Raw genomic sequence first — 12798 nt, 5'->3', positions numbered from 1 at the left:
AGAGAATGCGTGCCTGGATCCTGAGAGGATTCTCATCTGATTCCTGAGAGGATTCTTTTCAGAATCCTGAGATGATTTATCTCAGAATTATGAGAAGATTCTTCTCAGAATCCTAACAGATTCTCCAAATAATCTTGAGAACAATCTCTCCACAATCCTGAGAAGATTCTCGTTAGAATCCTTAGAGAAATCTTGCCAGTCTTAAGAAGATTATCAACAAAATCCTGAGAGGAGTGCCCTCTGAATCCTCTGCATTCAGTTGATATGTTATTTAACTATTACATATATACTTCACTGTATGATAACAAACAAGAATAATTTGCAATTATATTCTAAGCAAAACAAATTATAGAAAAATATCCATAGCTTAAAAATTCCCTAAGGATTGCCATCTCTTAACGATCATCTCTTTGAATCGCTCAAACAGACCGCGTCTCACCAACCTGTGTCACTCGTCAACCAGAGTCACCTTCATGACAGCATGACACTTGTCCATCTCCGTCGGCCCTTTACTTCTTGATGGGCTTACGCAACAGCCAGCACTCTCGCGTTGAAAATCACAAAAACTGCATCTTGCCAGCAATCAAAATTCCCATGTCACCGCATGTTGCAATTAGTGCCTCCCGCGGTGACACCGACAAGATGAAAGATCAATTAAGCCACTTCGATTATTGAAAGACACCACCGCGTCGATCACTTCTGAACACCATGACCAATTAAACCCTCACAAATGTAATTAATCAAACTCTTCACTTCATTCCGTTCGCAGATCCACCGGCAGATGAGCTCGGCCCAGCTGCAGGAGGTGTTCCACGTGGACCACCCGGACTCCGTCCCGCACTACGAGCTGATCCAGCTGACGCACCACACGAACCAACCTTCGTTTCACTATCGGCGCAAAAGAAGCATAGAGACAGCACCCAGCCCCAAGGGCGGAAGTGGTAGCAGCAGCAACAGTCTACTCCCCGGTGGCGGTAACCACCATGTGAAGAAAGATTTGAGCAAAGTGAAGTTCAGTGAGAAAGCAAGTGAGAGCCAAGTTCCGGCCAAGAAGAGCACCGCCGCGAAAGAGGTTTTCATTTCGTCGACGACCACAACGACGACTCCGAGGGTCGTCGCCGAAGCCGAGCAGGAACCGATCCTGCCAGAAATGCAACCTCAACAACAACAACAGCGACAGCCAAACAGTGGCGATGTGAATGAAAGTGATAGTGATAGCTATAGTAAGATTAGTGGTGCCAGCATACGGGACATCGCCCAGCACCGGGTGTCTTTTAGCGCGTTCGGTGAGAATTTGAACCTAACGTTGGAGAAGACCGAGGGGCTGTTCCGCGGTGGGCCGCACTCGTTGCGCATGTGGAACGTGCGGGTGGACCCGAACGCCACCCAGGGTCTCGTGTACGAGGAGATACATGAAGAGGTGAGTACCCCGGTCTATGGGAATATTCTGGTCCTTAGCAGTTACTAGAAAACTTATAGTCCTCATCATTCATCAATATTTGGACGTGGGGTGACGATGCGAAACATTTGTGTCTATTTGCAATTAAAGCACAGCTACGGCAATTTACATCGACCAGCACAAAACTCGATTTGAATTTTATTCAAATTATTCAAATCCCAGTTCCAATCAACGACTATGACGACGCTCGACATAAATTGTAGCACAGTCATGTCGGTGTCAGAAAGTGCTCGCGGTAGCAAGGGTCCGCGTTCATGACTGCTCTCTACGGATTCTCGGTCCGGGGCACCCTTCTCTCCTGTCCATGGTCGTTACCCATGTTTAGTTGGACATTAAGATATATGGACTGGTGCAGCTACTGCACCGTCGCCATCATCCGACGCTAGTTATGGTTGAAGACCTGATTCTTGGATGTCTTGAAGGTTCTTGATTTGCTTGCTCATTGACACTGAAGGTCAGTCACTCACTCACTAACTCACTTAGTATGGTTGCTCCTGGAGGTGGATTAATGTTTCAATTCCGCACCATAATAAAGCGATGACGGAGGCGATTCTGAGGAACCACTCTTGAACAGGTGCCCGAGCAGCAAACCATTCTGGAGTGACCAAGATTTACAACGATTGTGCTAAACGGTGCCGCCGCTCGCGTTTACCTCATTTGAATAAATATTTAGACCTTACGGATCAACCGTGTGCATCTAAATAATAACACACTCGTTCGATGGCATGTCGTCCGTCGGTGTAAAAACAAAAACCTCAAACGGACAGCTCAGCCCCCTGAGAGGTCTGGTCTAGTCCAACGCAGTGGGTACAAGTGTGCGGGGTCGCGCGGGAGTGACAAGTGAAACTAAATGGTAATTCGGTGTCGTGTCGGACGTTTTTTTGTCTGCACCAATTCGCAACATATATGTGAGCAGGAGAGCAACGGCTCTAATGAGTTGACATGCGATACTCTGCCCGAGCGTCAATTGATTGCGCTTGGACAATGCGCAGGTGCTTTTTGCGCTGTGTCGCGTCTTGCTAATTCAATGCATCTAGGGCAATTTGGCTGCGTATTGAAATTTGAAGTGGCATGCATTTTTCATGAACTCCGTGGGATTGGTCAAAGGCTAGTGAAAATGACCTTTCGGAAATTCTAGGTTTGTTCAGAATGTAATGGAAAACTTTCACTTGACAGGTACATATTCCACATTTCAATAATCTGTATGAATGTTGACTGATATATAAATTACGGACATAATCGACAGATTATTGACTTCAATTACATGTCTATGTTTTGTGTTTGTTTTTTTTTTCTCACGTTTTGTATATGCAGTAAAGAAACGGTGAAAATCAAATCACCAGATCTATTATGGAACTTTATGACAACATATACATTTACAAGTAACATTGTCAACTAGATACAGCTATACTGTAAGCACCTGCCTAGCTCTATTTTACCACCCAAGATGAATCCACCATGTGAATTTTTGTGATAAGATCCAACATACGTGCAAAATACTTTTTACGTCATTCGCTTGGAATTTTGTACCACTCGAAGCTAAAAAAAACTATAATCAGCAGAAACTTAATCGCAAAAACTTTTAAATCTAGTCAATTTCGCATTCGTTTCGTTTCACCTTTTTCTCTGCTACTATAACAGGTTTCCTTTGCAAAATGACCGACCAACAATCATTTGACAAACAACGCATGGTTCCATTTTTGATTCAATCCACCAAGTTTGTTTGGGAGACGCAGCCAACAGATAGTTTGGATGATGTTCATGCTGTTTTTATTTTTTGGGTTTGGGAATTATACTTGTCAACTTTCGAACTATGTTTTAAGTTTTTAATACACTACTTGCAAGGTGATTACAGTTTGAATTTCCTTAAATTTCATTTTCTAAGAGAAATTTGAAGATGTGTACTGGAAGTCTGAAACCCAAACATTGAACGCTTCCTTAACCCGGGAGCGGTCGCGTCGTGTACTGAGTACACGCACCATGAAAAATGCTTGCATGTGGTACACAGCGTGAGCGGAGCGTCGCTGCAGTAGCATTGGGCAATTTTGGCTGAGACTTCGATTTTTGTGAATCGATTCGAATCGGACCAGCAGAATCAATTCACCGATTTGATCAAATGCTTTGATTCGATGTTTTCAAATCTATTTGATATTATTAAATGCTGCAAATCGATAAAAAATTTGCACCATGGAGTACAATTTAATGGGATGTTTTAATTGTCTAAATAAATTTAATATCAATAATTGCACATCGAACCGTCTCTGGAGGAATTCCTGGATGGATCCTTGGAAAATCCCTGCAGGAAAACCCGAAGGAAACTCTGAAGGAATCTCTGGAGGAATTCCAGCAAAATTTCCTGGATGACTCCCTGGAGAAATTCTTGGATGAATGCCTGGAGCATATTCTGGAAGAGATCTTGAAGAAATCTGTTTTTTTTTTTAATATTTATTCGTGAATTTTCACTTCATTCATTCTTCACATCTTGAAGGACTGAGATGAGCCAGCCTCGGGCTAAAAATCTTATAAATAAAGACATAAAAAAATCTTGAAGGAATCCCTGAATGAACTCCTAGAGGAATCCTTGGAGAAGAAACATCTTGAGGAATTTTTGGAGGAGTCCTTAGAGAAATTTCTGGAGAAAATTTTGGAAGAACTCCTGGAGGCAGTGCCGGATTTAGACTTCGGGAGGCCCGGGGCAAACCCTATAAAGTGGGCCCCCAAAAACAACTTTTTGGAGAAATATATTTAAATTTTTTTTAAATCCTGTGTTTTATCCGTATTTTTTCAATTACACAAATGTTTTGTTCATTAAAATAACCAAATTTTTATTTGTTTTCAATTATATTTTTTGTATTATTGATGTTGAAAATATTCAGGCCAAATATGAAATCATTCTGAAGTCTTTTTTAAAAAAAAAAGCTTTCCCAATACTGCAATCCTTCAAAATTTCGACAAATTATTTAAGGACAGACTTGTTAGAATCCCAAAATGGCCCCCACAATGGCCGCCTTTGGCATCTACTCTCGATTTCGAGGTCACAAATCTCTTCGTTAACAAAACTATCGCACCTGATCTTTTTATATTAAGCTTATTACAAGTCAGCAAGTATAGAATAATAAAATGCACTGTTGTTTGAAGCTTGCTTCTTGAGACTTGTGCGTCTGAAGTTCTGATGCACTGTTGAAGCGGGATTTCAAGACGTTTATCCTTAAATAGATGAAAAAATTATCGTTTTTTATGTTTTGATTTAAAATAAAAAAAAACCTTCAGATTTGCAACGTAAATGTCATATTGTTTGGAAAAACTTTTATCCAAATTTATGCAAGTTTTCGAACTTAGCGTTAAGTTGAAAACCTAAATACGTAAATAGTTTTATTAGGATTTGCAAAATTGTACGATTATTCCATGATTCAGATTGAATACAGATAGGTTTCTTAGAGGCAACTGTAGCTTTAAATACCAAAAACTTCTGTAAAACCCAACATAAAGTTACGTAAAATGAAATGTTCCGAGATGTTTTTGGATATAGTTTTCAAATTTCCCCAAAATTCCAAATATCACCAGGAATCATTATATTCTGTTGCCCATAATAGCATCTCTGTCCTCAGCTAACTGATGCAGATGGGTGTTGAACAGTAGTTTCAAAATATAATCGTATAATCGACAAACGTTTGTATAGTCATTATAAAATTAGTGGAGGTTTTTGGTTCCGACTGTGATGAAATGTAATGTCAAATGAATTTTTCAGTCTCTACAAAATACAAATGCTGCTATTTAATCTTGTCCGACGTTTCAGTCTCATTTGAGACCTTCCTCAGAGACCCCACCAATCATTATTTTAACTTTATCTTTCTCGTACTCTATAGAGACGCTTCTGTGTAGTAATTTCAAGTTATTGCACTCAAAAATGTGTAGTTGTCTAATACTACACCATGAATCATAAATTTTTGTTTTCGATTTATTCTCAAGTGAAAATTTAGATAATTGTCAACCAATAATCTGGGTTTCCTTTAAGAACCCAATTATAACTACTACAGGACATGTATAAAATATAAACGTCTATTATAGTGCGCTTCGTGTGGTTTCGTTGAAAACAAATATATAGTACTTCAAGATTTTCGGGGGGCCCCTCATTGGGGGGCCCGGGGCACTTGCCCCCTTTGCCCCCCCCCCTAAATCCGGGCCTGTCTGGAGGACTTTTTGAAAAAATCGCTGGAGGAATCCCTGAAGCAATTTCTGGAGGAACCTCAGGAGGATTGCCTGGAGGATTTTCTGGACAAATTCCTGGCAGCTTCCCAGGTGGAGCTCCTGGAGAAACTCCTTGAGGTATTCTTGAAGAAATCCCTGATTTCTTGAAATCAACTTTAGAGGAATTCTGGGAAGAATCCCTGAATAAATTTCTGTAGAAATTCCTAGAGGAAATTCTGGAGGGTTCGTCGGAGAAATTTCTGGAGGAATCTCTGGAAAAAACCTAAGAGGAATTGCTGGAGAAATTTCTGAAGAAATTCCTAGAGGAGTTCCCAGAGGAATGCCTGCATGAAACCCTGGAATGAATTCCAGAAAGAATTTCTGAAGGAATTCATGGAGAATTACCTGGAGGAATTACTGTAGGAATTTCCGAAATTCCTGGAGAATTTCCAGGAGGATTCCTGAACAAATCCTTGAAGGAATTCCTAGAAAAATCTTAGAAAGAATTTATGCAGGAATTGCCGGAGAAACTCTTGGAATAATTCGTGGATAACCTCCGGGAGGAATTCCTGAAGAAATTTCTAAAGGAATTCCTCGAGGATTTTTTGGAGAAATTATGGAGGCATCGTGGAGGCGTTCCTAAAGGAGGCTTAGAGCAATTCCAAGGTATTTAGCAATCCCAAGAAATTTCTGGAGACTTGCCTGTAGGAATTCTTGGACGAATCTCTAAAGAAATTTCTTAAGATATCTCTAGAGGGGAATCCCTGCATACATCCTGGAGAAATCCTTAGAGAAGTCCCTGGAAAAAATCCTGGAGAATTTCCTTGAAGAACTAATGGAGTACTTTCAGGAGGAATTCCTGGAGGAATCTCTAGAGGAATTCCTTAAGGTATCTCAAGAGGAACACCCGTAAGAATCTCTGGAAAAATTCAGAGAGGAATCTCCAGAGGAATCTTGCAGGAATCGCTTGAGGAATTCTTGGAGGAATCCCAGGAAGAATTCCTGATGAAATCTAGGGATCAATTTGTTAGGGGATTCGAGGAGGAGTTTCTGAAGAAATCCCAGGAGGAAGTACTGAAGAAATCACTGAAATTCCAGAGGAAATCCTGAAGGAACCCTAAAACCCTAAAAAGAGTACACAGTAGAACTTTTGGAGCAATCACTGAAAGAACCCCTGGAGGAGTTACTGAATATTCCACAGGAGGAAGCTTGAAAGCAATCCCAAGAGGAATTTCTAAGGGAATCTCTAAACAGAAAGGAATCCCAAAGAGAGTTCTCGGTGGCATTTTCAAAATAATCCTGGAAGTTGTTCCCGAAAGAATCACAGAAGGAATTCCCGGGTGAATCCCTGGAGGAACCTAGGGGTAATTTGTGTGGAAACCCCATGATGAATCCCGGCAGGAAACCCCATGATGAATCCCTTAGGCAGGGAATCTCACGAGAGCTTTCTTAGCGAATTCCTGGAAGAATTTATGTAGGAATCCCTGGAAAAAAATGAAGAAATCCGTGTCTGCAGTAATTTCTGGACGAATTATTGAAGGAATACTTGGATGGACTCTCAATGGATTTTTTTTAAATATTCCTGGATTAATTTTTGAATAACCTCTAGTGAAATTTTCTGAAAAAATATCTGAAAGACATTCCTGCAGAAATACTTCGATTAATTCCAAATGGAATTATTGGAGCAATCTCCTGCGAAATTCTGGAAGAAATATATCTAGAAATCCTTGAAGATATCTCTGAAGGAACATCTGCAGGAATACCTGAAAGGAACTCTGGAGAAATTCCTGAAGGAAACCTCGAAAACAGCACTTGCAAAATCGTTTCGTAAACTATATGGAATTGATCATACTCATATAGTTTACGAAACTAGAAATAAATCTAAAACAGTCATTTTGATTCCTTAAAACTGCAATGCCATTTGCATATCCACGCCCATGCCGCATGAAAGTCATCTCAAATCAGCTCCCCTTCTGTCCCCCTTCCAGAAAAAATCCTAGCTACACCAATGATTTTACGACTTTGTGTCGAAAATTGATATAACGTTGAGTCAATGCATTATGAAGAAAAATGAAAATTTTATATTTTTGAATCGAAAGAATAATCGAATGTAAAAAATCGTTTCGGTCGATTTTGTGGGGCTTCAACATCGATTCAAAAAATCAAATTTTCGAAACAAAAACATCGATGTTGCGAACATCGAGTTAAAATTGCCCAACGCTGCTGCAGGTAGTCAAAGATGCGACTGCTCGAGGGTTATTTATTTTTTATTTATTTATTTGTATTAATTCATGTAACGTAGGGACAACCCTTTTCTTATGTGTTACACTGTGGTGAAATATAGCTCGTATCTATTAAATCTTACATATCTAATTCGTGTTCCTGACTTTGACAATTTGACTCTTTTACTGCATGCTTACAATCTCAATGAGTAGACCCTTTCTAAAACGGGTAGTTGAAGATGCTGACTTGAGCAATGGAGACAGAAGGTTCCAATTGTGAATGCCTCTCACAAACAACGATTGGCCGTAATAAGGTGATGAATGCTGAGGTATAATAAGGCTCAAAGTTCTTCTATTCTGCATAAACTGAAGTTTACTGTAGAGATAGCGAGGTGTTTTGGTTTTAATAATTTTATATATATTAACGCAAGTTCTAAAATTGTAAAAGGTTGTGAATGGGCACCCTAACAATTTATTTTGTAAATGTGAAACGTGCTCAAACCTGTTGAGACTAAACACATATCTGACGCAAGAATTCAGAGCAACTCGCAGTCTATTTAATGCAAAAGCGGAAGCGTTGCTATATATAAAATCACCATAAGTGAAGTGGGGAAATATTAAAGACTTAAATAGTTTAAGTTTCATTGGGGTATCCAGGTGTCTACTAATCATGTTCAATTTTTTTAGCGTTCGATAAATTTTTCCACACTGGCTTATGATAAATACATCCCATGATAAATTTTCAGTAAATATTAAGCCAAGATTGTCCAGGCGATCAAAAAACTGTATGATCTGTCCATCAAATAAGATCGTTGGGGGACTAGGAGGATTTTTTCTCCTGCATATAAGCATAGCTTTTGTTTTTGATGGATTTACTTCTAGTAAGTTATTACGGGACCATCTAAGAATATTGTTGAGGTCCTGGTTGATTTTTCTGCCAAGATCATTCATGTCAATGATACCAGAAGCACAGATATATATTTGAACATCGTCGGCAAACATATGTATGCTACAAAAGTCCAGCATTCCAGGTAGGTCATTTATGAAAAGAGAAAATAGTAAGGGACCAAGTACCGATCCCTGTGGTACACCTGATTTGATTGAACTGAACGTAGATAAAACACCATTATGGAAAACAGCTTGCTGCCTTTCACTCAGATAAGACTCAATTAGATGAGATGCGGATTGTGAAAAGCTAAACTTAAACGCCAATTTTTTCACCAACTTTGCATGCGAAACACGATCAAATGCTTTTGCGAAGTCGATGAGGAGTAAAATAGCTACACCTCTTTTGTCTATTACGCGTGAAATATCGTCGTGAACTTTTAACAAGGCCGAATTCGTGCTATGGTTGCGACGGAACCCTGATTGATAGGGATGCAAGAGATCGTTGTTGTCTATAAACCTACTAATTTGATTTTTGATTAGTTTTTCAAATACTTTTGACAATGAACAAAGTATGCTGATTGGACGCAAATTAGTGATGGCCGAGCTTTTGCCCTTCTTTTTGATCGGAATTATTTTGGAATTTTTCCAACCACGAGGGAACACTGATGTTTTGATAATGGAATCGAATAGATGTTTATAGATTGGAAGAGCCAAAGGTAATAAGATCTTAAGAAACCTTATAGGAATATTATCCAAACCAACTGCATTGGATTTAACTGAAAAAATGCTATTAATGATGTCGTGCTCAAGAAACTCTTCAAACTTAAAACCTTCAGAAGAATCAATCGGAGGGCATACAGAATTATCATTAGAAAAATTCGAGATGAAATAGTCGTTAATTTCATTTGCACTAAAATCATTTTGATCAAGAATTCTGGAGTCTTTGAAAATTCCTAATTGATTGATGTGTTTCCATAATTGTTTGCTAGGTAAATCAACTTTCAGTTTTTGCCTATCATAGTTAGTTTTGGCTTTAGTTATTACTTCATTGGCTTTATTCCTTAGCCTTTTGTAGGAGTTTCTGTCATTTTCCGTCTTGGACCTTTTCCACCTTTGGTAGGCCAAATTTCTTTCCACTAACGCACGGGAAACGTCACTGTTGAACCAAGGGTTTATACTTTCTTTTTTACGTCGTAGTGGTATACACTGATCATGTAATTCAAGTAAATGGAAATTCAAAAACTCTAACATTTCATGTGGGTTATCCATGCAAAAAAACAAATTCCAATCAATCGCATGAAAAGCATCAAATAGCATTCTAGAATCGAAGTTCACGTAGTCGCGATAGTGAACGATATCATCGTGTCTATTAGAGGAGTAGCGAAGAGAGCAAAAAATCAAATCATGGTTTGAAATTCCAGGCAAAGAGATCTGATCTTGTTTTACAACTGTAGTTGGTGCATCTGTGATAAGAAGGTCGAGCAAGGAAGCCCCCGAACGATGAAAAAAAGTTGGCTCGGAGTTAATACATTTAAAGGATAAAGCTTCAAGCATTTCACCAAATTTGCGTGGCCGACCAGAAGATTTAAGTAGATTTGTGTTGAAGTCGCCTATGAAAAACGATCCACTGTAGCTGATCGCACAATTCTCTAACATTTCATTCAGAGTTTCAGTACAATCAATAGTAGGAGGATTGTAAATTACGCCCAATAGAATTTTGTCATTTCCAACATTTATTTCAGTAGTTAAATGTTCAGTACCACAGAAATCTGGATCAGAGCTAGGAGACATCGATACAACTTTAGCTAATAGACTATTTCTCAGGTAAATACAAATACCCCCACCATGCCTATTTCTATCATTTCTGATGAGTTTATAACCATCAATGCTAATCATCGCATCGTCGATGGAGCTATTTAACCATGTTTCTGTGAAACAAACTGCGTCCACCTTGCTATCAATAAAGTTCAACTTCAGTTCATGGAATTTGGAAAAATTTCGAGCTGCTAAACTTTGGACATTGATGTGACAAATGTTTAAAAATTCCTTTTTCAATGCAGTGTTGAGGATAATTTTAGGTATATTTATGTGAGGAGAGGCATTAAAAACTGGAGAGTCAGCCATTGTCAATGGAAGTGCACAAAGTTTGCTTTAGAGAGAATCCACCCATGAGACCAGAAAAGCACGCAATATCAGAGTCAGACAAAACGACATTCTTAACTACTAACATATTCATAATAAATTCATCAATGGTCTAAGTTCAATTGACAACGAGTTGTAGACATCATAGTATTAAATATGTAAAAACAAAAGAGTAGAATTGAATATGATTCGAGTTCGAGATCAAGGTCGTGATCTATTGAAGTGTAAGCCACCATCAGTGAAAGAAAACCGTTTTAAAGACAGTGTCTATGAAAAAAGACATCGGTGACAGCAACAACAGCAGCAGCATCACAGGTAGCTAATTCGTCTCCAACAGCACCAGCAGCAGCAACAGCATCAACAACAGCTCACGTTGATTGATTGCCCCAGATGACTTCGGCAGCTAACTTTCAGGAGTGGACGGAATCATGGGATAACAAGGAAGGATACACGGATTGCGTTGGGGAGGAGTAGAGAAAGCAATTGGATAGGTTTAACAGTGATCTATTGTATGTGTTTGACTTTCAGGAATGGATGGAAGCATGGAATTAAACGTGAAGGGATACACGGAATAATAAGTGAAGGAAAAAGAAAAACTATCAGGAAAGGTTCAACGATGATGCAGCTTTTAGGTAGTTAATATCGGTGATCGGCTCTGCTTCGGATCCTTCTCTGCGCTGAATATAAACGACTCCGTTGCGAGAAAAAACCTTGAGCAGTACCCCATCCTTCTTCATTTTGATTGCCTCCGTTCGAATGTTTCTGGCATGCGGCGTTAGATTTTCATTAATGTAAACCCTTTGATCGCTATCGAATCCAACATTGCGAAGAGAAAGATTCCTAGTTTTGAGATACCGTCTGAAGAATTCGTCCCTAGCGTTTCTGATAGCGAACTGACAAACAATCGGTGGGGAGGATCCAGTTGTGATTGGTAGGCGGCTCAGTCTTCTCAAGTCCACCAACGGCATATCTGTATCGCTATAGGCTAGGCACGTACTCAGGTTCCGGAACAATTGCTGGAGACTTTCATTGGCAACGTAGGGAACTCCAGAGATCAGGAGATCGTACGATTTTTCAAGTCTATCCAATCGTTGTGCAGTAGAGGTGAGGCCAACGCGGACTTCAGTAACTGCGGCTGCTAGCTTGTTAATGTTATTTGTGCAGTCCAGTCGAAAACTTGAAAATTGTTTTTCTACGCAAGTGATCCGCTGCTCCACCCTCGATATGCTAGCGTCGATCTTGGCCTCAATTTTCGCGTTGGAAGCCTCGAACATTTGCTGAATTTTGTTCAGCATCTCGGAATTTTCACTAAAGTCAGCAGAAGCGGCTGTTTCATCCCTGGGTCGTTTAGATGAATTTCCGTCATGCACCGACGATGTTGACACCGAACGAGTCATAGGTTTGTTTTGCTGCATCTTTCAGTTTGCTTTTGTTCGCAGCTGACAGGGAACTACACACAAGCACAGTTCGAAAGAAAACTTCTGAAGGGAGATTATGACGAGTGGTGCTATCGATGAGATATTTGCAAAATTTTTGGTGAAAGATATTTTATCCACCAGTTAAGTGGAAGTAATTTCTGTGTGCTCGCACTTAAGAACACTGGTCTGCCTATTATTTTGAGACACTCGGAGATAGCTACAGGCCGTAAGCAGGCAAAAAACGTCAATAGAACTCAGACCACTTTCACTTTCACACGATAGCGTTCATCCCTTCAGGAACCACGGTTAGGCTTGTCGAATGTTGACCGATTCTCGCGTATTGTTGGACGGTTACTGGAAGTTAAAATTTTAATTTAATTTTTATGTTCCGAATATGAAAGATTTTCATTATTAAATTTCATTGGAGTTTCAGAAGGGTTTCGGAGGGGTTCCCAGGACTTACAGGGAGCATCTAGGTATC

The 12798-nt window shown here is 39.6% G+C and overlaps 1 protein-coding gene across 4 annotated transcripts in view; it reads left to right on the top strand.

Moving 5' to 3' along the window:
- The window catches only part of LOC109405805 (A disintegrin and metalloproteinase with thrombospondin motifs like), a 527110-nt gene that overhangs the window by 163546 nt on the left and 350766 nt on the right, over window positions 1-12798 (top strand). For all 4 annotated transcript variants that reach the window (XM_062861143.1, XM_062861142.1, XM_062861144.1 and 1 more), the window contains one exon: window positions 770-1420. In XM_062861143.1, coding sequence (XP_062717127.1) covers window positions 770-1420 — 651 coding nt within the window. The remainder of the gene's footprint in view (window positions 1-769; window positions 1421-12798) is intronic.

Source organism: Aedes albopictus, chromosome 3 (assembly GCF_035046485.1).
Source record: "Aedes albopictus strain Foshan chromosome 3, AalbF5, whole genome shotgun sequence".
Lineage (NCBI taxonomy): Eukaryota > Metazoa > Arthropoda > Insecta > Diptera > Culicidae > Aedes > Aedes albopictus.
This window is presented reverse-complemented; position numbering and strand designations above follow the sequence as displayed.